Genomic DNA, 24,044 nt, shown 5'->3' with positions numbered 1-24,044 from the left:
AGAGGGTCCCAGGTTGGGGCGAGGAGAGGGACGGAAGCTATACTGTTACATTGATGCTGTTGACCCGGATCACTGGTTGCTGCGGAAAAGGAGGTCAAAAGGGGAGTGAGTGTAACTGATGTGGTGCGGATAGCTAGTTAGCGGTTACAGCTATTACAACGAGCCCATCCTATAGCTCCTTCCACCATTCTCCTACGAGACAGCTCTGGAAAGTAGAAATCCACATCCTTACAACAAACAGTTCACATTCCACTTGGAGAACACACTTGTCACTATGGTTGTGACATCATTTTAATGCAGACAAACGCTCTGTCTAATCACCATTGAGTCAAATGTGTTGTATAACCCGGGTGTGTACATGACAATAACGACTCAGCTGAATAGGAATTATGGACTGAAAGTTTATTATAAAATCAAAACATGTTACACATGAAAACAGGGTTATGTAGAGAATACATATTCAAAGATCTTGAAAAGGCAAGCTAAATATACATACTGCATTTACAACAGCGAACTGAATACAACCAGATGAAGGTACATGTTGTGGGTGACGTCTTCCTAGAATATTGATCCAATGTTGCCCTCTGGGTGGCTAACAACGATCCATACAGTCATCGAGATAGAGAACACATTTTTGGGTGATTTGATTGAATGTCACCAATGCCCATGATGATTTGGCCAAATTCAGCATATGAACAACAAAGAATCGACACAAAAAAGCTGTCCTCCATTTCATTGGACAAAAACAATTAACATGTGGGACACAGACGTAAGTATTCACAACAAAAAATCCTCTCAAACTAACTTGAATGGGTAAAACGTGTGTTCAATGTGAAGACGTCAGCGACATCCCACAAATGACTCGTTGTATTTCTCCAACGACAGCCGAGTCTTCAAGGACTTCCTGGGTTTCTGTTTGAAGATGGGAGAGAGGAGGAACTTGGTGTCTGTGAACCTGTCTCCACGTCTCAGTTTCCTGGCGGACAGCAAATAAGAGCGAGATAAGAGATGGTGGTAAAGAGAGAGATTCTCTTCAAAAATGACTGGCATGTGCAACACTGGGGCATTACAGAAACAACAGGTTATTTATCGGTTTCCACATTATGTACGGTTGCTTTTGCCAGCGCAAGTTAGTTGCTGCTGCTTTTAACTCGTTGTTCATTTAAATGAATGGGAGAGTGTTACGCTCTGTAAGAGTTATGTGTTGTCATTTTCAAAAAAGATTTGAGCAGTAAACCAAGAAAGAATCCCACACATTTAAAAAATTCCCTTGGAATTCCCCTTTCACTTTAATACTCACGCATGCAGCGATGGCTCTTTGTAGTCCACTGTCATCGTGGACCGCCTCTTGCGGCCAGGGACAGGGGTGGAACATCGGTCTGAAGGGCGGGAGCTCTTTAAAGAGAACTTCCGATAGGCTGCAGGGGTAAGATTGGTCACATCACTCAGACTGAAGCCCCGCACAGTCCTGACACTAATCCCACCTGTGGTGAGAGGACAAAGTGAGTTGTCAGTGCAGAAAAGTTGGGAAGACAGTATCAAGTTTAGGTAGATATTGACAGTAGTGGAACAGTGGTTCAGACAGAGGTGGAATGAGATAAGAGATTAAGATACAGCCAAATATTGTTCAGAGAAGAACACTGCTCATGTTTAACATATACAGTACCAGTCAAAAGTTGACACACGTACTCATTCCATGTTTTTTTCAAATAAAAGAACAACTATTTTCTACATTGTAGAATAATAGTAAAGACATCAAAACTATGAAAAAACACATATGGAATCATATAGTAACCCCAAAAAAGTGTTAAACAAATCAAAATATATTTTATATTTGAGATTCTTCAAAGTAGCCACACTTTGCCTTGATGACAGCATTGCACACTTTTAGTATTCTCTCAACCAGCTTCACGAGGTAGACACCTGGAATGCATTTCAATTAACAGGTGTGACTTGTTAAAAGTTCATTTGTGGACACAACAGTTGTGCTGTGACAAGGTAGGGGTGGTATACAGAAGATAGCCGTATTTGGTAAAAGACCGCTCATATTATGGCAAGAACAGCTCAAATAAGCAAAGAGAAATGACAGTCCGTCATTACTTTAAGACATGAAGGTCTTATGTTTCTTCAAGTGCAGTCGCAAAAAACATCAAGCGCTATGAAGAAACTGGCTCATGAGGACCGCTGCAGGAAAGGAAGACCCAGAGTTACCTCTGTAGCAGAGGATAAGTTCATTAGAGTTACCTGGCTGTCATGAGCACCATCACAGGAAAGGAAGACCCAAAGTTACCTCTGTAGCAGAGGATAAGTTCATTAGTTACCTGGCTGTCATGAGGACTGCCACAGGAAAGGAAGACCCAGAGTTACCTCTGTAGCAGAGGATAAGTTCATTAGTTACCTGGCTGTCATGAGGACTGCCACAGGAAAGGAAGACCCAGAGTTACCTCTGTAGCAGAGGATAAGTTCATTAGAGTTACCTGGCTGTCATGAGCACCATCACAGGAAAGGAAGACCCAAAGTTACCTCTGTAGCAGAGGATAAGTTCATTAGTTACCTGGCTGTCATGAGGACTGCCACAGGAAAGGAAGACCCAGAGTTACCTCTACTGCAGAGGATAAGTTCATTAGAGTTACCTGGTTCTCCAGAGGACTGCCACAGGAAAGGAAGACCAGAGTTACCTCTGCTGCAGAGGATAAGTTCATTAGAGTTACCAGCCTCAGAAATTGCAGCCCAAATAAATGCTTCACAGAGTTCAAGTAACAGACACATCCCAACTGTCAACTCAACTGTTCAGAGGAGACTGCATGAATCAGGCCTTCATGGTCAAATTGCTGCAAAGAAACCTCTACTAAAGGACACCAATAAGAAAAGACTTGCTTGGGACAAGAAAAACGAGCAATGGACATTAGACTGGTGGAAATCTGTCCTTTGGTCGGATGAGTCCAAATGTGAGATTTTTGGTTCCAACCACCGTGTCTTTGTGAGATGCAGAGTAGGTGAACGGATGATCTCTACCTGTGTAGTTCCCACCATGATGCATGGAGGTGTGTGGTGTGAGGTGCTTTGCTGGTGACACTGTCAGTGATTTATTTAGAATTCAAGGCACACGTAACCAGCATGGCTACTACAGCATTCTGCAGCGATACACCATTCCATCTGGTTTGCGCTTAGTGGGACTATCATTTGTTTTTCAACAGGACATTGACCCAATACACACCTCCATTCTGTGACAGGGCTATTTTACCAAGGGGAGTGATGGAGTGCTGCATCAGATGACCTGGCCCCCACAATCACCCGACCTCAACCCAATTGAGATGGTTTGGAGCACAGAGTGAAGGAAAAGTAGCCAACAAGTGCTCAGCATATGTGGGAACTCATTTAAGACTGTTGGAAAAGCATTCCTCATGAAGCTGGTTGAGAGTGTGCAAAGCTGTTATCAAGGCAAAGGGTGGCTACTTTGAAGAATATAAAATAAATCTGGATTTGTTTAACAATTTTTTGGGATACTACACGATTCCATGTTTAGTCTTCCATGTTCATGTCTTAGTTTTGATATCGTCACTATTATTCTACAATGTGCGGCAAGTAGCCTAGCGGTTAGAGCCTAGTTTAATAAAGATTAAACAAAAAATTATAACAATAAACTAAAAAGAAAATAGATCAAAATAAACAAAAAATAAAATAAATGTTGAAAACAGTATAAATAAAGAAAAACCCTTGAATGAGTAGACGTGTCCAAACTTTTAACTGGTACTGTAAGTGTAGTGTGAAAGAATAAGAGGACACTGATTTAGCATCATTCATTAACATTCCCTAAGCAGCTAACCGGGCTGTACCTGTCCTCTTGCTTGTTTTGGGGATGTGTGAGATGTGGTTCTGGGGGGTGCTGCTGGTCGGTATCCCAGGAGACTCACGGGGGGAGTCCCTGAAACCAGACAGGACATTGCCAATCCTCATCATCTCCTCCTCCACTCCTGGAGTGACAGGAAGCAGAGCCTCCTCTTTATCTTGTCTGTGTTGCTCTGGAACACAACCACCATCATCATTTACAACTTTTCACTTGTGTCCCAAATGGCACCCTAATCCCTATATACAGTTCAAGTCAGAAGTTTGCATATACCTTAATACATGTAAACTCAGTTTTCACAATTCCTGACATTTAATCCTAGTAGAAATTCCCTGTTTTAGGTCAGTTAGGATCACCACTTTATTTTAAGAATGTGAAAATGTCAGAATAATAGTAGGGATAATTACTTATTTCAGCTTTTATTTTTCATCACATTCCCAGTGGGCCATAAGTTTACATACACTCAATTAGTATTTGGTAGCATTGCCTATAAATTGTTTAACTTGGGTCAAACGGTTCAGATAGCCTTCCACAAGCTTCCCACAATAAGTTGGGGCAATTTTCAGTTATGTTCTAAGTTCTGTTCTGTCCACAAATATTCTATAGGATTGAGGTCAGGGCTTTGTGATGGCCACTCCAATAGATTGACTTTGTTGTCCTTAAGCCATTTTGCCACAACTTTGGAAGCATGCTTGGGGTCATTGGTCATTTGGAAGACCCATTTGCGACCAAGCTTTAACTTCCCGACTGATGTCTTTAGATGTTGCTTCAATATATCCACGTAATTTTCCTACCTCATGATGCCATCTATTTTGTGAAGTGCAGCAGTCCCTCCTGCAGCAAAGCACCCCCACAACATGATGTTGCCACACCCGTGCATCACGGTTGGGATGGTGTACTTCGGCCTGCAAGCCTCTCCCTTTTTCCTCCAAACATAATGTTCATTATGGCCAAACAGTCGCATTTTTGTTTCATTAGACCAGAAGAGATTTCTCCAAAAAGTACGATCTTTGTCCCCATGTGCAGTTGCAAGCTGTAGTCTGGCTTTTTTTGGGGGCGGTTTTGGCTTCTTCCTTGCTGAGCGGCCTTTCAGGTTATGTCGATATAGAACTCGTTTTACTGTGGATATAGATACTTTTGTACCCGTTTCCTCCAGCATCTTCACAAGGTCCTTTACTGTTGTTCTGGGATTGATTTGCACTTTTCACACCAAAGTACGTTAATCTCTAGGAGACAGAACGCATCTCCTTCCTGAGCGGTATGACGGCTGCGTGGTCCCATGGCATTTATACGTGCGTACTGTTGATTGTACAGATGAATGTGGTACCTTCAGGCATTTGGAAATTGCTCCCAAGGATGATCCACACTTGGAGGTATATAAAAAAAAATTCTGAGGTCTTGGCTGATTTCTTTTGATTTTCCCATGATGTCAAGCAAAGAATCACTGAGTTTGAAGGTAGGCCTTTAAATACATCCACAGGTACATCTCCAATAGGCTAATTAACCTAATTTGAGTCAATCAGAAGCTTCTAAAGCCATGACATAATTTTCTGGAACTTTCCAAGCTGTTTAAAGGCACAGTCAACTTAGTGTATTTAAACTTCTGACCCACTGGAATTGTGATACAGTGAATTATAAGTGAAATAATCTGTCTGTGAACAATTGTTGGAAAAACGTCTTGTGTCAAGCACAAAGTAGATGTCCTAATCGATTTGCCAAAATTAGTTTGTTAACAAGACATTTGTGAAGTGGTTGAAAAATTAGATTTAATGACTACAACCTAAGTGTATGTAAACTTCCGACTTCAACTGCATATAGTGCACTACATAGGGAATAAGGTGCCATTTGTGATGACGCCTCAGTCATGGCAATAGACTATCTACCATTCCTAGCATGTCCACTTACCTGGGTGGCCCTCAAGACCCTGCTCTGCCATTGGACCAGGACTGTCAACAAAGACACTCCCAGGTGTTTCTGGGAGTTGGACTTCTGTCTCAGGGACCTCAGCGGGCCCAGCTGTGGGACTGGCCTCTACTCTGGTGACTGGATAAACACAGGTGATAAGCAGCAGATACAACACATGACCTATCCTTTCCTATAACTGCACGTATAAATCTGTACATTGTTCATTGCTCACCACGTCGTTTAGGAGGGGGGACGTTCTCCTTGTCTCTGGCTGCTTTATAGGGCCGTCCCCTGCGAGTGGGCTTGGCCTGCTCTGGGTGGCCCTGTGTCCTTCGTACGCCACGGCTTTTAGGAACGTAGGGACTACCCTCTGACTCAGACAAGCTGGCCTCTAAGGCAACATCCATGGCAACCAGAGACAACGGCTGTATCCAAATCGAGCTCTGGATCCTTTCTGGTTCCTCCTTGAGTTGTTTGTCAAGGACCACAGGTGTGGAACAGACCTCCATTCTGGTTGCTAGACACAGGAGATGAACAACTATTTAAACAGATAAAATAGCTTATCATCTTCTATATTAGAATATGTGGAAACCTATAGAAAAAGCCCTCATATCTACATCTGTGCCTACTATAATTTTATGCTACCTGGACACAAGGTGAAGATTTACAGCAATGCTTCAGAGCAACCATCAAGGTACCTGCTTAGTAATTGCAAAGACAGTCATCCTAATTGTCTACGTTAACAGTTAAATGCTCACCATGTAACAACTCTGGTTTGGATGGGGGGCCGTTCTCCTTGTCTTTAGCTGCTTTGCAGGGTCGACCCCTGGCTCTAAGAGCGAGGGCAGGCTTGGCCCGGTCCCGGGGGCTCCGTCTCTTCCGTTTCTGAGGAACGTAGGGGCTGTCTTCTGACTCAGAAGACGAAGATGAACTAGACTCAGATGACGACAGAGTCCTCTTCGGGTTCTGTTTCTGTCCCCTCTCCACCTCCTGTATGGGTGTGTCTCGGGGGTTATCCTTGGGTCCGCTACCCTTGAAGGGGGTGAGGTGTACCCCGTCCTCGCAGTCGAAATCAAAAGTGTCATTGAATCCCTGAGATGTGTTGAGGGAGGTGTTGAGAGATGCAGCAGAGGCCACCCCGGTTCTGGACCGTGTGGCTGAGCGGTCCCGGCTCTTGGACCGGGCTCTGGGTTTAGAGGTCTCCCAGGGTTTCTTCAGAGAGGGGCGGTCCGGTTTGAGGCCCCTCTCTTGCTTGCGTGCAGCCAGTTCGGGCTTAGGCCACGGTGGATGGGCCTGTTTTGGTTTGTTCCGGGGTTGATGCTGTTGATATGCTGGTTTAGCCAGGGGCTCTGGGGTGAAGTGCTGCTGGAACTCCTCTGAGCCAATCGGATTGCCTCTCTCCATCTTCACTTCCTGTATGTGGTTCTGGCCTCTCCTGGCGTTTAGAACCAGGCTCTCCACTACGACCTCAGTCTTTTTCTGTATGAGAGATTCTGGAGGGGCGCTGTGGTTCTGCTCATAGAACGAGGAACGGCGCCCTTTCCGCACATGCTCAGATTGCCTCCCTCTGCCTTCCACCCGGCAACGTCTCACAGCCACTGTCTTTGGCAACGCCACTTGCCCGTCAATTTCGCTTTGTCCCACTCCTTTAGGAAACTGAGGCTCTGAGAGAGGGGAATGAATGTCTTTGTCAACAACATGGATGGTTCATTAAAAGTGACACATCCTAACAGACATGCACATTGTTGTTGTGATTTTCTGTCGAATTATCCAAAGTAATGTCACAATTCTGGAGTGAAAGCTCTAACAGTTAAAATCTGTAAGAATGCTTTGTCTGGTAAATGTCATTTCATATACCTGAGCTGATGGGTGAGAGTGGAGCTTCGTCCTTCACAGGATCTTCCAGAGCAGCTTGGCTTTGAATTCTCCTGCACAAAAGGAACAAAAAAGGGAAAAGTTAGAAATTTCAGGGAGGAATTGATGACATTCACAAGGTGACAGGAGATGGAATGAAGCACACTGGACATTAAACAGTGGCTCTTTGACTGTGAGAAATATGATGCATTCAGTTGATATGATATTTGAATAGCTCACCTGGAGGTGTCCACTGGATTTGGTGGTTCAGCAAGGAGCTGTGCAGGTCCAGTCTGCACGCACACACGAGGGCAGAGGAAAGGAAGTGAACAACTTTGTGATGAAATGCACCCATAGCAGTTACTCAGTTTGACCCAATCAGTTATTCAGGCTAAAGGTCGACCAATCATGATTTTTCAACGCCGATACCGATTATTGGAGGACCAAAAAAGCCGATACCGATTAAATCGGACGATTTTTTACATTTATTTGTAATTAATGACAATTACAAAAATACTGAATGAACACTTATTTTAACTTAATATAGTACATCAATAAAATCTATTTATACTCAAATAAATAATGAAACATGTTCAATTTGGTTTAAATAATGCAAAAACAAAGTGTTAGAGAAGAAAGTAAAAGTGCAATATGCGCCATGTAAGAAAGCTAATGTTTAAGTTCCTTGCTCAGAACATATGAAAGCTGGTGGTTCCTTTTAACATGAGTCTTCAATATTCCCACTTAAGAAGTTTTAGGTTGTAGTTATTATAGGAATTATAGGACTGTTTCTCTCTATACCATTTGTATTTCATATACCTTTGACTATTGGATGTTCTTATAGGCACTTTAGTATTGCCAGTGTAACAGTATAGCTTCCGTCCCTCTCCTCGACCCTACCTGGGCTCGAACCAGGAACACATCGTCAATAGACCCCCTTGCTCTGCATGGGTAACGCTGTTTCGAGGGTAACAACCACTCCAAGTCTCAGAGTGAGTGATGTTTGAAACGCTATTAGTGCGCACCCCGCTAACCATTTCAAATCGGTTACACCAGCCTAATCTCGGGAGTTGATGGGCTTGAAGTCATAAACAGCATTGTGAAGAGCTGCTGGCAAAACGATGGGCCTACCATCGCTCAGTCAGACTGCTCTAACAAATCATAGACTTAATTATAACATAATAACACACAGAAATACGAGCCTTAGGTCATTAATATGGTCGAATCCGGAAACTATAATCTCGAAAACAAGACGTTTATTCTTATCTAACAGGTGGCATCCATAAGTCTAAATATTCCTGTTACATTGCACAATCTTCAATGTTATGTCATAATGATGTAAAATTCTGGCAAATTAGCCAAACTGTTGCATATACCCTGACTCTGCATGCAATGAACGCAAGAGAAGTGACACAATTTCACCTGGTTAATATACCGATTTCCGATTGTTATGAAAACTTGAAATCGGCCCTAATTAATCGGCCATTCCGATTAATCGGTCAACCTCTAATTCAGGCTGCTTCATACCTGTACATTACTGGCCTGCGCCTCCTGATCTTTGAGCCTCTTCTTGAGCATGAGGAGGTGGAGGAAGAGGGCCTGCTGCTCCCTCTTCATCTGTAGGATGATACCGTTGGCCTGCCTCACCTTCTCCTTCTCTGCCTGCAGGGCCAGAGCCAGGGCTTTGTTATTGATCTGCACGTTCTTCAGGATAATTGGCTTCACGTTGCCCGCTGTAGAGAGAAGAGGGAGCTAGCTGAGATATAATCCTCTTCAAAGGTTAACCACCATATGAGTTGTGAAATTACTATAGTAGCTAGCTAGATAACTAGTAGGTATAGCTACGTCCAATTGACCAGATTTTAGGTTGTTAACTACCATGATGCTTAAGTTTACATTACCATCTTCAACATGGTACTGGTTGGCATATTATGTGAATATTTTACCACTGATTCTGTTGATCCTTTTGGTCCGTCCCCTGTTGCCTGCAGAGGCGCTTGCCAGGCGTTTGTTCCTCTTCTCAATCATCTTTTCCTTGATGTCACCCAGGCTTTGCTGGAAAGACTTCTTCTGGCCCCGTTCCCTCGCCATGGCTGTAACTGGCAGAACACAAGAGAGTATGACATGTCTACGTTACACCCGTCCTCAGGGTTGAATGTTGTTGTTGATCTGCTACGCTAGCTACTCCGCTAGCAGCGTCTCCATTGCTAATACGTGGAATAAACTGCGTAAAATCACATATACCGACGTTTTAAATGTTGACTTACCTCCTCAGTTATAAACAGTACAGTGAAATGTAATTAGAATCAGTATATTTCACAATGAATTCTCATAACATAGTCAAATAACTAGCCACAAATCCGTTCTCTACTGGTTGACTTTCGAATTCTGCGGTGCGAGTGCTGATTGGTGGGAACTGGGACGCGTCATTTCCTATCATCTGAAATGCAAAACTTTACTTTTCCACTAGGTGACACCAAAGCCATGTTTCTCTCTCTATGCTCTTTCAATGTCTGTATATTTGTGGGTGTGTGTCTGAATTCATGCGTTTGTATACAGGAAGAAGGGAAAATAAAAATAACTGATGGAACATATTTACCAAGGACAGAAAAATATACAATGGTCCAATTATAGTATAATACTACTTTGACAGATAATTTCAGAGCACCACAATGATTATTTAAAAGTCGACATTGGTAATTGCCTGTTGGAATAATAATGAAAGGTAATGAGTTTACAGGGGCGGGATGAAGTTGATTGTTATGTTTCTCAGTATAAATCTATCAATAGATAATATGTAATTCAGTTATTTACTTATTTGATATTCATCAAGTTTTTGGTTGAATATTTGTTACTTATTCCAGCCCACTTGAATGAGTGGATAAAGAACCACAAGCAGGCCATGTGGGCGGACCATAAACTTACATTTGACCATGTAAATCTTTTGACATAGCCAAATTCTCTCTCCCTCTCTCTCTCTCTCTCTCTCTCTCTCTCTCTCTCTCCCTCTCTCTCCCTCTCTCTCTCTCTCTCTCTCTCTCTCTCCCTCTCCCTCTCTCTCTCTCTCTCTCTCTCTCTCTCTCCCTCTCTCCCTCTCTCTCTCTCTCTCTCTCTCTCTCTCTCTCTCTCTCTCTCTCCCTCTCTCAATGTTCAATGTAAGGGCTTTATTGGCATGGGAAACATATGGTAACATTGGCAAAGCAAGTGAAGTAGATAATAAACAAAAGTGAAATAAACAATACATTAACAGTAAACATTACACTCAAAGTTCCAAAAGAATAAAGACATTTCAAATGTCATATTATATCTATATACAGCGTTGTAATAATGTGCAAATAGTTAAAGTACAAATGGGAAAATAAAATAACATAAATATGGGTTGTATTTACAATGGTGTTTCTTCTTCACTGGTTGCCCTTTTATTGTGGCAAAAGGTCACACATCTGTGGTATTTCACCCAGTAGATATGGGAGTTTATCAAAATTGGGTTTGTTTTGGAATTCTGTGTGGATCTGTGTAATCTGAGGGAAATGTGTGTCTCTAATATGGTCATACATTTGCCAGGAGGTTAGGAAATTTCCACCTCATTTTGTGGTCAGTGTGCACATAGCCTGTCTTCTTTTGAGAGCCAGGTCTGCCTACAGCAGCCTCTCTCAATAGCAAGGCTATGCTCACTGAGTCTGTACATAGTCAAATCTTTCCTTAAGTTTGGGTCAGTCACAGTGGTCAGGTATTATGTCACTGTGTACTCTCTGTTTAGGGCCAAATAGCATTGTAGTTTGCTCTGTTTTTTTGTTAATTTGTCAAGTAATTATCTTTTTGTTTTCTCAGGATTTGGTTAGGTCTAATCTCTCCCTCTCTTTGTCCCCATGTTCTGCCCATTTCTCTCCCCTTTCCCTCTCTCATCGCTCTGTTTCTTTCTCTCCATTCCTCTCTCCATCTCTCTCCCTCACTCCCTCCCACTCTCTCTCCCTCTCACTCTCCATCTCTCTCTGCTCCCCTGTTCCGTTGTTCCGTTCTCTCTCTGCTCCCAGTGCCCTAAATAGTAATTCCTTACTGCTCGTGTTCTGCTCAATAAACCTTCCAGAAATAATACTTTCAATGAAATACCAAGTCGTGATCTCATTTACTTTCCCCCGAATGAGTCAAATGGAGCAATTGTATCTTGACACACAGAGAAGCACTCCTTGTTCTGCATGACAGCAGGGAACCTAAACAGACCCACCTATGGTGAGGCAGGAGGAGCTTGGCATCAATCAGGTCCGAGTAAATGTCAAACACATTGAAAGGACTGACAAGAGAGTGGTTCAATGCTAGGGTGGGTTAGGAATAAAGGTGTTGTAAGGGACACACTTCCCTGCCAGTTTCACCATGACCTCAGTTAGCGCTCACAAAGCTGTGTAGCATCCAGAGATGCATGTTCTGGGCTACAAATTGGATGTCTGCCTCACAGATTTTCAATGATAATGCTGCACTTAGGGTACATTGTGGTGCAAGGGAGAGAAGGCAATGCTGTATGGACATCGAATGTGCATGGATATGAATGTTCACCACATTGGGCAACAGGGACTCCACGTACTGTAACTACTTTCACAACATTCTGTCTCTTCACAGATCATACATTATCTTCATGACATTGCTTAACCACCATTTACACAAGAAACTCACAACACAACCAACGGTACCCATTCCATTAGACATCATCTCATTGCAGAGGAGACATTGCTGTAATTTTCCGGAAAGGCCATGTAAATGTTATGGTTGCCACATTCACTGTCACAGTGGGAGACCACATTCACTGTCACAGTGGGAGACCACATTCACTGTCACAGCGGGAGACCACATTCACTGTCACAGCGGGAGACCACATTCACTGTCACAGTGGGAGACCACATTCACTGTCACTGCGGGAGACCACATTCACTGTCACAGCGGGAGACCACATTCACTGTCACAGTGGGAGACCACATTCACTGTCACAGTGGGAGACCACATTCACTGTCACAGCGGGAGACCACATTCACTGTCACAGCGGGAGACCACATTCACTGTCACATTGGGAGACCACATTCACTGTCACAGTGGGAGACCACATTCACTGTCACAGTGGGAGACCACATTCACTGTCACAGCGGGAGACCACATTCACTGTCACAGTGGGAGACCACATTCACTGTCACATTGGGAGACCACATTCACTGTCACATTGGTAGACCACATTCACTGTCACAGTGGGAGACCACATTCACTGTCACATGGGTCCGGGTTTGGGTACGCAGCTGTGTTTACTGCTATCAGTCTTCTCCTCAATGCCACTCCTGATTATTATAATGACAGTTGACTGGAGATGTTGATTATCATAAAAACAGAGAAGAGGAGTAAAACAAACTGATTGATTGGCCCTGCCTAAATGACTGGCTGACTGGCTGACTGAGTGACTGAGTGACTGACTGACTGGTTGACTGACTGGTTGACTGACTGACTGACTGGTTGACTGACTGACGTGAGCGAGTTCTGACATGGTGTTTCAGACATCAGAGAGTGGAAACAATCAATCAGTCGATCCCATCCCTCCATCCATCCATCACTGTTTAGTGGAAGACAACACCAATGAAGACAAGTCACAACACCAGACAGGTCCATCTCAGAAAATCAGAGCACAGCATTGCTCTACAGTCTAGCCAGTGATCAGGCCAGTTTGGAGCTCTCCCTCCCACCAGATGAAATTCATTAGCTGTAATCTCTGTTCTCCCTCCCAAGGGCAAAAAACGTAACACAACATTTAATGTGGAAAATGTGGAGAGCCAAGCACAAAATTTCTGATAGTTAAATCATAACACAGGGAGAGCATTCAGCCCCAAAGCAAACACTTAAAGAGAAACAACCCAGAAAATCTGGGATTACGGTTTGTTTAAGGGAGTCCATTTGAGACAGACGCCTTTCTCTGTTGAGGTGAGCTGTATGTTGCTCCTTTATACGGAAGAACAATGTTCAATCTGACATCACTGCATCACAAAAGCATTGCTTTACTGACATCATAATAGAGCAACACTAACAATCTAAGATTATAAAAAGAGGCTCTGTAACCTAATCTCAGAGCTACAGTGTCAACATTTTGAAATAATTGTGACATCATACATGGCTAGACCCTTTTTCTAGCAGCATTGTGACAAAACAACATCATCATTTTTACATTATATATGCATGCCATGGCTACACCAACCTTACAACACCATTGTGACATCATATCAGTGCTACACCAACCTTACAACACCATTGTGACATCATATCAGTGCTACACCAACTTTACAACACCATTGTGACATCATATCAGTGCTACACCAACCTTACAACACCATTGTGACATCATATCAGTGCTACACCAAACTTATAACATCATTCATATCAAATCAAATTTAATTTGTCACATGCGCTGAATACAACAGGTGTAGACAGGTGTAGACAACAGGTGGGGCAATGCAAATAGTCTGGGTAAACATTTGATTAGCTGTTCAGGAGTCTTATGGCTTGGGTGTCACGATCATTATAAGGAGTGGACCAAGATGCAGCGTGGTATGTTTCCATCCTTTATTTTTGAATAGAAAACTTTAAAGAACAAAAACAACAAAATGAACAAACGAAACATGCCGCTAATATAATGCTAACAGGCAACTATACATAGACAAGATCCCACAAAGCACAATGGGAAAATGGCTACCTAAATATGATCCCCAATCAGAGACAACGATAAACAGCTGCCTCTGATTGGGAACCATTCTAGGCCAACATAGATAGAAATATAATTCACCTAGATAACCCACCCTTAAATCACACCCTGACCTAACCAACATAGAGAATAAAAGCTCTCTAAGGTCAAGGCATGACATTGGGGGTAGAAGCTCTTGGACCTAGACTTGGAGCTCCGGTATTGCTTGCCGTGCGGTAGCAGAGAGAACAGTCTGTGACTAGGGTGGCTGGAGTCTTTACGGCTTTCCTCTGACACCGCCTGGTATAGAGGTCCTGGATGGATGGAAGCTTGGCCCCGGTGATGTACTGGGCGATAAGCACTACCCTCTGTAGTGCCTTGCGGTCAGAGGCCGAGCAGTTGCCATACCAGGCAGTGATGCAACCAGTCAGGATTCTCTTGATGGTGCAGCTGTAGAACCTTTTGAGGATCTGAGGAACCATGCCAAATCTTTTCAGTCTCCTGAGGGGGAATAGGTTTTGTTGTGCCCTTTTCACGACTGTCTTGGTGTGCTTGGACCATGTTAGTTTGTTGGTGATGTGGACACCAAGGAACTTGAAGCTCTCAACCTGCTCCACTACAGCCCCGTCAATGGGAATGGGGGCATGATCTAGAGGTCGGCATGGACAATTAATTAGGGCCGATTTCAAGTTTTCATAACAATCGATAATCAGCCTTTTTGGACGCCGATTATGGCCGATTACATTGCAATCCACGAGTAGACTGCGTAGCAGGCTGACCACCTGTTACACGAGTGCAGCATCAAAGGACCTTGTGGCTGCAAGGAGCCAAGGTAAGTTGCTAGCTAGCATTAAACTTATCGTATAAAAAACAATCAATCTTCACATAATTACTAGTTAACTACCCATGGTTGATGATATTACTAGGTTAACTAGCTTGTTCTGCATTGCATATAATCAATGCAGTGGCTGTTAATTTATCATCGAATCACAGCCTACTTCAACTTTGCCAAACGGGTGATCATTTAACAAAAGCGCATTCACGAAAAAAGCACAATCGTTGCACAATCAATACACAAGTATATTTTTTTAAACCTGCATATGTAGTTAAAAGAAATTAATGTTAGCAGGCCATATTAACTAGGGAAATGGTGTCACTTCTCTTGTATTCAGTGCAAGCAGAGTCAGGGTATACAGTGCCTTGCGAAAGTATTCGGCCCCCTTGAACTTTGCGACCTTTTGCCACATTTCAGGCTTCAAACATAAAGATATAAAACTGTATTTGTTTGTGAAGAATCAACAACAAGTGGGACACAATCATGAAGTGGAACGACATTTATTGGATATTTCAAACTTTTTTAACAAATCAAAAACTGAAAAATTGGGCGTGCAAAATTATTCAGCCCCTTTACTTTCAGTGCAGCAAACTCTCTCCAGAAGTTCAGTGAGGATCTCTGAATGATCCAATGTTGACCTAAATGACTAATGATGATAAATACAATCCACCTGTGTGTAATCAAGTCTTCGTATAAATGCACCTGCACTGTGATAGTCTCAGAGGTCCGTTAAAAGCGCAGAGAGCATCATGAAGAACAAGGAACACACCAGGCAGGTCCGAGATACTGTTGGGAAGAGGTTTAAAGCCGGATTTGGATATAAAAAGATTTCCCAAGCTTTAAACATCCCAAGGAGCACTGTGCAAGCGATAATATTGAAATGGAAGGAGTATCAGACCACTGCAAATCTACCAAGACCTGGCTGTCCCTCTAAACTTTCAGCTCACACAAGGAGAAGACTGATCAGAGATGCAGCCAAGAGGCCCATGATCACTCTGGATGAACTGCAGAGATCTACAGCTGAGGTGGGAGACTCTCTCCATAGGACAACAATCAGTCGTATATTGCACAAATCTGGCCTTTATGGAAGAGTGGCAAGAAGAAAGCCATTTCTTAAAGATATCCATAAAAAGTGTCGTTTAAAGTTTGCCACAAGCCACCTGGGAGACACACCAAACATGTGGAAGAAGGTGCTCTGGTCAGATGAAACCAAAATTGAACTTTTTGGCAACAATGCAAAACGTTATGTTTGGCGTAAAAGCAACACAGCTCATCACCTAGAACACACCATCCCCACTGTCAAACATGGTGGTGGCAGCATCATGGTTTGGGCCTGCTTTTCTTCAGCAGGGACAGGGAAGATGGTTAAAATTGATGGGAAGATGGATGGAGCCAAATACAGGACCATTCTGGAAGAAAACCTGATGGAGTCTGCAAAAGACCTGAGACTGGGACGGAGATTTGTCTTCCAACAAGACAATGATCCAAAACATAAAGCAAAATCTACAATGGAATGGTTCAAAAATAAACATATCCAGGTGTTAGAATGGCCAAGTCAAAGTCCAGACCTGAATCCAATCGAGAATCTGTGGAAAGAACTGAAAACTGCTGTTCACAAATGCTCTCCATCCAACCTCACTGAGCTCGAGCTGTTTTGCACGGAGGAATGGGAAAAAATGTCAGTCTCTCGATGTGCAAAACTGATAGAGACATACCCCAAGCGACTTACAGCTGTAATCGCAGCAAAAGGTGGCGCTACAAAGTATTAACTTAAGGGGGCTGAATAATTTTGCACGCCCAATTTTTCCGTTTTTGATTTGTTAAAAAAGTTTGAAATATCCAATAAATGTCGTTCCACTTCATGATTGTGTCCCACTTGTTGTTGATTCTTCACAAAAATATACAGTTTTATATCTTTATGTTTGAAGCCTGAAATGTGGCAAATAGTCGCAAAGTTCAAGGGGGCCGAATACTTTCGCAAGGTACTGTATGCAGCAGTTTTGGCCACCTGGCTCGTTGCGAACTGTGTGAAGACTATTTCTTCCTAACAAAGACCGTAATTAATTTGCCAGAATTTTACAGAATTATGACATAACGTTGAAGGTTGTGCAATGTAACAGCAATATTTAGACTTAGGGTTGCCACCCGTTCGATAAAACGGTTCCGTAATTCACTGAAAGAATAAACATTTTGTTTTCGAAATGATAGTTTCCGGATTTGACCATATTAATGACCAAAGGCTCGTATTTCTGTGTGTTTATTATATTAGAATTAAGTCTATGATTTGATATTTGATAGAGCAGTCTGACTGAGCGGTGGTAGGCAGCAGCAGGCTTCTAAGCATTCATTCAAACAGCACTTTACTGTGTTTGCCAGCAGCTCTTAGCAATGCCTTCATGCACAGCTCTGTTTATAACTTCAAGCCTATCAACTCCCAAGATTAGGCTGGCAATACTAAAGTGCCTATAAGAACATCCAATAATCAAAGGTATATGAAATACAAATGGTATAGAGAGAAGTAGTCCTATATTTCCAAAGATAACTACAACCTAAAACTTCATAACTGGGAATATTGAAGACTCATGTTAAAAGGAACCACCAGCTTTCATATGTTCTCATGTTCTGAGCAAGGAACTTAAACGTTAGCTTTTTTACATGGCACATATTGCACTTTTACTTTCTTCTCCAACACTGTGTTTTTGCATTATTTAAACCAAATTGAACATGTTTCATTATTTATTTGAGACTAACTAGATTTTATTGATGTATTATATTAAGTTAAAATTAAATAGTTCATTGTTCATTCAGTATTGTTGTAATTGTCATTATTACAAATATATATGTAAAAATCATCCGATTAATCAGTATTGGCTTTTTTTGGTCCTCCAATAATCAGTGTTGGTATCGGCGTTGAAAAATCATGACCGGTCGACCTCTAGTGTGCTCGGTCCTCCTTTTCCTGTAGTCCACAATCATCTCCTTTGTCTTGATCATGTTGAGGGAGAGGTTGTTGTCCTGGCACCACACGATCAGGTCTCTGACCTCCTCCCTATAGGCTGTCTCAGGCCTACCACTGTTGTGTAATGATGGTGTTGGAGTGGTGCCTTGCCGTGCAGTCATGAGTGAACAGGTGCGGTATGCAAATTAGGGTGGGTCTAGGGTTTCTGGGATAATGGTGTTGATGTGAGCCATGACCAGCCTTTAAAAGCATTTCATGGCTACAGACTTGAGTGCTACGGGTCGGTAGTCATTTAGATAGGTTACCTTAGTGTTCTTGGGCACAGCGACTATGGTAGTCTGCTTGAAACATTTTGGTATTACAGACTCAGACAGGGAGGTTGAAAATGTCAGTGAAAACTTTGTGACATCATCTCAGTGCTACAACAACCTTGTAACATCATCAAAAAGTCCTTGCAGTGCTTGTGAAGGGAGGCTTTCATGGGGTGCCTGCCATCTCTATCTAGAATGGGGGGCTGAGTATGAGAGAGTGGATGTATGATTGTTTATGCTCATCCTTTATTCTACTGATCAGTATCATAATCCATATTTCATATTTCTTAAAAAACCCTCCTCCTCTCCCCTGTAACTATTCACCACGTCGCTGCTGTAAATGAAAATGTGTAATCAGTCAACTTACCTGGTCAAATAAGGGTTAAATAAATACAAAATAAAAAGTAGTTGAATGAATGAGAGTTAGGTGATGTCATTATTTTGTGTTATTATTTAGTTCACTCTTTGTTCCCTCTCTCTATCTCCTCCCTCTCTCTCCTTCCTCTATCTCCTCCCTTTCTCTCCTTTCTATATCTCCTCTCTCTATCCTCTCTCTCCTTCCTCTATCTCCTCCCTTTCTCTCCTTTCTATATCTCCTCTCTCTATCCTCTCTCCTCCCTCTCGCCTCCCTCTCTCTCCTCCCTCTCTCTTCCCTCTGTCTCCTCTCTCCTCCCTCTCTCTCCTTCCTCTATCTCCTCCCTTTCTCTCATTTCTATATCTCCTCTCTCTATCCTCCCTCTCTCTCCTCCCTCTCTCCTCCCTCTCTCTCCTCCCTCTCTCTTCCCTATGTCTCCTCTCTCCTCCCTCTCTCTCCTTCCTCTATCTCCTCCCTTTCTCTCCTTTCTATATCTCCTCTCTCTATCCTCCCTCTCTCTCCTCCCTCTCTCCTCCCTCTCTCTCCTCCCTCTCTCTTCCCTCTGTCTCCTCCCTCTCTCCTCCCTCTACCTCTTCCCTCTGTCTCATCCCTCTCTCTCCTCCCCCTATCCCTGATCACAGGTGATGAGCTGCACCTGTGACCAGTGGGAATTGTACACTGAATATACAAAATATCAGGAACACATTCCTAATATTGAGTTGGACCCCCCTCCCTCAGAACAGCCTCAATTTGTCGGGGCATGGACTCAACAAGGTGTTGAAAGCGTTCCACAGGGATGCTGGCCCATGTTGACTCCAATGGTTCCCACAGTTGTGTCAAGTTGGCTGGATGTCCATTGGGTGTTGGACCATTCTTGATACACGGAAAAAACTGTTGAGAGTGAAAAACCCAGCAGCGGTGCAGTTCTTGACATACTCAAACCGTTGTGCCTGGCACCTACTACCATACCCCGTTCAAAGGCACTTAAATCTTTTGTCTTGCCCATTCACCCTCTGAATGGCACACATACAATTAATTTCTCAATTGTCTGAAGGCTTAAAAAAACGTATTTAGCCTGTCTCCTTCCCTTCATCTACACTGATTGAATTGGATTTAACAAGTAACATCAATAAAGGATCATAGCTTTCACCTGTATTCACCTGGTCAGTCTATGTCATGGAAAAAGTTACTCATGTTTTGTCCACTCATTGTGTATAGTGGAGTGCTATGGTGTGAGGGTCCAGGTCTCCTGTGCTGCAGGGAGAACATGTATGAAGGTTTCTCCGTGAGGAGACCTTCTTATTGCCACCCACACCATGTGTGTGTTATTTCTAAGAAATATCCCTTAACTTTCATTGACACGGTCTAGGCTATGACCTATGACAGTGTTATGGTAACTGTCTGACCCAGTATGGAATCTGTGTGGAATTGAGTTTGCTGCGGTATTTACAGTAAAAGTAGGGTGTTTTTCACAATTCCTGACATTTAATACTAGTACAATTCCCTGTCTTAGGTCAGGTAGGATCACCAGATTATTTTAAGAATGTGAAATGTCAGAATAATAGTAGAGAGAATGATTTATTTCAGATTTAATTTCTTTCATCACATTCCCAGTGGGTCAGAAGTTTACATACGCTCAATTAGTATTTGGAAGCATCGCCGTTAAATTGTTTATCTTGGGTCAAATGTTTCGGGTAGCCTTCCACAAGCTTCCTACAATAAGTTGGGGCAATTTTGGCCCATTCCTCCTGACAGAGCTGGTGTAACTGAGTCAGGTTTGTAGGCCTCCTTGCTCTCACACGCTTATTCAGTTCTGCCCACAACTTTTATATAGGATTGAGGTCAGGGCTTTGTGATGGCCACTCCAACACCTTGACTTTGCTGTCCTTAATCCATTTTGCCACAACTTTGGAAGCATGCTTGGGGTCATTGTCCATTTGGAAGACCCATTTGCAACCAAGCTTTAACTTCCTGACTGATGTCTTGAGATGTTTCTTCAATATATCTACGTAAATTTCCTACCTCATGATGCCATCTATTTTGTGAAGTGCACCAGTTCCTCCTACAGCAAAGCACCCCAAAACATGATGCTGCCACCCCCGTGCTTCATGGTTGGGATGGTGTTCTTCGGCTTACAAGCCTCCCCCTTTTCCCTCCAAACATAACGATGGTCATTATGGCCAAACAGTTCTATTTTCGTTTCATCAGACCAGATGACATTTCTCCAAAAAGTACGATCTTTGTCCCCATGTGCAGTTGCAAACCATAGTCTGACTTTTTTTGCCGGTTTTGGCTTCTTCCTTGCTGAGCGGCCTTTCAGGTTATGTCGATATAGGACTCGTTTTACTGTGGATATAAACACTTTTGTACCTGTTTCCTCCAGCACATTCACAAGGTCCTTTACTGTTGTTCTGTGATTGATTTGCACTTTTCGCACCAAAGTTCGCTCATCTCTAGGAGACAGAACGCGTCTCCTTCCTGAGCGGTATGACAGCTGCGTGGTCCCATGGTGTTTATACATGCGTACTATTGTTTGTACAGATGAACATGGTACCTTCAGGCGTTTGAAAATTGCTCCCAAGAATGAACCAGACTTTTGGAGGTCTACAACTTTTTTTCTGAGGTCTTGGCTGATTTCTTTTGATTTTACCATAACGTCAAGCAAAGAGGCACTGAGGTTGAAGGTAGGCCTTGAAATACATCCACAGGTACAAATTAGGTCAATTAGTCTATCAGAAACTTCTAAAGCCATGACATAATTTTCTGGAATTTTCCAAGCTGTTTAAAAGCATTGTCAACTTAGTGTGTGTAAACTTCTGACCCACTGGAATTTTGATACTGTGAATTATAAGTGAAATAATCTGTAAACAATTGTTGGAAAAATTACTTGTGTCATGCACAAAGTAGATGTCCTAACCGATTTGCCAAAACTATAGTTTTTAAAAATACATTTGTGGAGTGGTTGAAAAACTAGTTTTAATGATGCCAACCTAATTCTATGTAAACTTCCAACTTCAACTGTACATAGTTCTGACAGATGATTATCAAAAGTTAGCTGCTCAAACTGACCATTGTTTTCAGGCATGTGTCTGGAGGAGTGATTGGGACTAGGTGAGGTTAGGTGGGAGAAACAGCAGGTGTCTAGAGGAGTGATTGGGACTAGGTGAGGTTAGATGGGAGAAACAGCAGGTGTCTAGAGGAGTGATTGGGACTAGGTGAGGTTAGGTGGGAGAAACAGCAGGTGTCTGGAGGAGTGATTGGGACTAGGTGAGGTTAGGTGGGAGAAACAGCAGGTGTCTAGAGGAGTGATTGGGACTAGGTGAGGTTAGGTGGGAGAAACAGCAGGTGTCTAGAGGAGTGATTGGGACTAGGTGAGGTTAGATGGGAGAAACAGCAGGTGTCTAGATGAGTGATTGGGACTAGGTGAGGTTAGATGGGAGAAACAGCAGGTGTCTAGAGGAGTGATTGGGACTAGGTGAGGTTAGGTGGGAGAAACAGCAGGTGTCCAGAGGAGTGATTGGGACTAGGTGATGTTAGGTGGGAGAAACAGCAGGTGTCTAGAGGAGTGATTGAGACTAGGTGAGGTTAGGTGGTAGAAACAGCAGGTGTCTAGAGGAGTGATTGGGACTAGGTGAGGTTAGATGGGAGAAACAGCAGGTGTCTAGAGGAGTGATTGGGACTAGGTGAGGTTAGGTGGGAGAAACAGCAGGTGTCCAGAGGAGTGATTGGGACTAGGTGAGGTTAGGTGGGAGAAACAGCAGGTGTCTAGAGGAGTGATTGGGACTAGGTGAGGTTAGGTGGGAGAAACAGCAGGTGTCTAGAGGAGTGATTGGGACTAGGTGAGGTTAGGTGGGAGAAACAGCAGGTGTCTGGAGGAGTGATTGGGACTAGGTGAGGTTAGATGGGAGAAACAGCAGGTGTCTAGAGGAGTGATTGAGACTAGGTGAGGTTAGGTGGGAGAAACAGCAGGTGTCCAGAGGAGTGATTGAGACTAGGTGAGGTTAGATGGGAGAAACAGCAGGTGTCCAGAGGAGTGATTGGGACTAGGTGATGTTAGGTGGGAGAAACAGCAGGTGTCTAGAGGAGTGATTGGGACTAGGTGAGGTTAGGTGGGAGAAACAGCAGGTGTCTAGAGGAGTGATTGGGACTAGGTGAGATTAGATGGGAGAAACAGCAGGTGTCTAGAGGAGTGATTGGGACTAGGTGAGGTTAGATGGGAGAAACAGCAGGTGTCTAGAGGAGTGATTGGGACTAGGTGAGGTTAGGTGGGAGAAACAGCAGGTGTCTAGAGGAGTGATTGGGACTAGGTGAGGTTAGGTGGGAGAAACAGCAGGTGTCTAGAGGAGTGATTGGGACTAAGTGATGTTAGGTGGGAGAAACAGCAGGTGTCCAGAGGAGTGATTGGGACTAGGTGATGTTAGGTGGGAGAAACAGCAGGTGTCTAAAGGAGTGATTGGGACTAGGTGATGTTAGGTGGGAGAAACAGCAGGTGTCTAGAGGAGTGATTGGGACTAGGTGATGTTAGGTGGGAGAAACAGCAGGTGTCTAGAGGAGTTATTGGGACTAGGTGAGGTTAGATGGGAGAAACAGCAGGTGTCTAGAGGAGTGATTGGGACTAGGTGAGGTTAGGTGGGGGTCCTACTAACCTACTTATATTACCTCTTTACTCCAGGCAGGAAGATAGGTGGGGTGGCTGGAGACACATCCCAGGGTGCCAAGTCAGGTACTTCGCTTTGTGTGTGTGTGTGTGTGTGTGTGTGTGTGTGTGTGTGTGTGTGTGTGTGTGTGTGTGTGTGTGTGTGTGTGTGTGTGTGTGTGTGTGTGTGTGTGTGTGTGTGTGTGTGTGTGTGTGTGTGTGACACAGAGACAGAGAGAGCGAGAGAGAGGGAGGGAGACAGACACAGAGAGAGAAAGAGAGAGGGACGGACACAGAGAGACCGAGAGGGAGAGAGAGAGGTAGAGAGAGAGACAGACACAGAGACAGAGAGTGATAGAGAGAGGTAGAGAGAGAGACAGACACAGAGAGACAGAGAGGGAGACAGAGAGGGAGAGAGAGAGGTAGACAGAGAGACAGACACAGAGAGACAGAGATGGAGAGAGAGAGGTAGAGAGAGAGACACAGAGAGACAGAGGGATAGAGAGAGGTAGAGAGAGAGGTAGAGAGAGACAGACACCGAGAGACAGAGATGGAGAGAGAGGTAGAGAGAGAGACAGACACAGAGAGACAGAGAGGGAGAGAGAGGTAGAGATAGAGACAGACACAGAGAGACAG

The 24,044-nt window shown here is 43.5% G+C and overlaps 1 protein-coding gene across 2 annotated transcripts; it reads right to left on the bottom strand.

Moving 5' to 3' along the window:
• Nucleotides 1-381: 381 nt before the first annotated feature.
• On the bottom strand, nt 382-10,027 carry sgo1 (shugoshin 1). 2 transcript variants are annotated; one of them, XM_020505096.2, is made up of 11 exons: nt 9,874-10,027; nt 9,553-9,705; nt 9,134-9,339; nt 7,847-7,899; nt 7,610-7,680; nt 6,511-7,416; nt 5,985-6,269; nt 5,753-5,890; nt 3,837-4,022; nt 1,301-1,484; nt 382-976 (listed from the first exon to the last, which is right to left on the bottom strand). In XM_020505096.2, the coding sequence occupies exons 2-11, from the start codon at nt 9,695-9,697 to the stop codon at nt 841-843; spliced, it is 2,310 nt and encodes a 769-aa protein (XP_020360685.1). In that variant the 5' UTR covers nt 9,698-9,705; nt 9,874-10,027; the 3' UTR covers nt 382-840. The 2 variants fall into 2 exon arrangements, with proteins under 2 accessions (XP_020360685.1, XP_020360686.1); XM_020505097.2 differs by having other exon boundaries at nt 1,301-1,418.
• Nucleotides 10,028-24,044: the final 14,017 nt, after the last annotated feature.

This window comes from Oncorhynchus kisutch, linkage group LG17, assembly GCF_002021735.2.
Source record: "Oncorhynchus kisutch isolate 150728-3 linkage group LG17, Okis_V2, whole genome shotgun sequence".
Classification (NCBI taxonomy): Eukaryota; Metazoa; Chordata; class Actinopteri; order Salmoniformes; family Salmonidae; genus Oncorhynchus; species Oncorhynchus kisutch.
The sequence above is the reverse complement of the archived record's forward strand: the minus strand, read 5'-3'. Positions and strand labels throughout refer to the sequence as shown.

Coding starts and splice junctions, on each gene's coding strand:
- sgo1 (XM_020505096.2), bottom strand. CDS start 9,697: ATGGCGAGGGAACGGGGCCAGAAGAAGTCTTTCCAGCAAAGCCTGGGT. Junction 9,340..9,552: donor AAGGATCAACAGAATCAGTG/GTAAAATATTCA, acceptor TTCTCTCTACAG/CGGGCAACGTGAAGCCAATT. Junction 5,891..5,984: donor CCCCCCTCCTAAACGACGTG/GTGAGCAATGAA, acceptor GTGTTTATCCAG/TCACCAGAGTAGAGGCCAGT.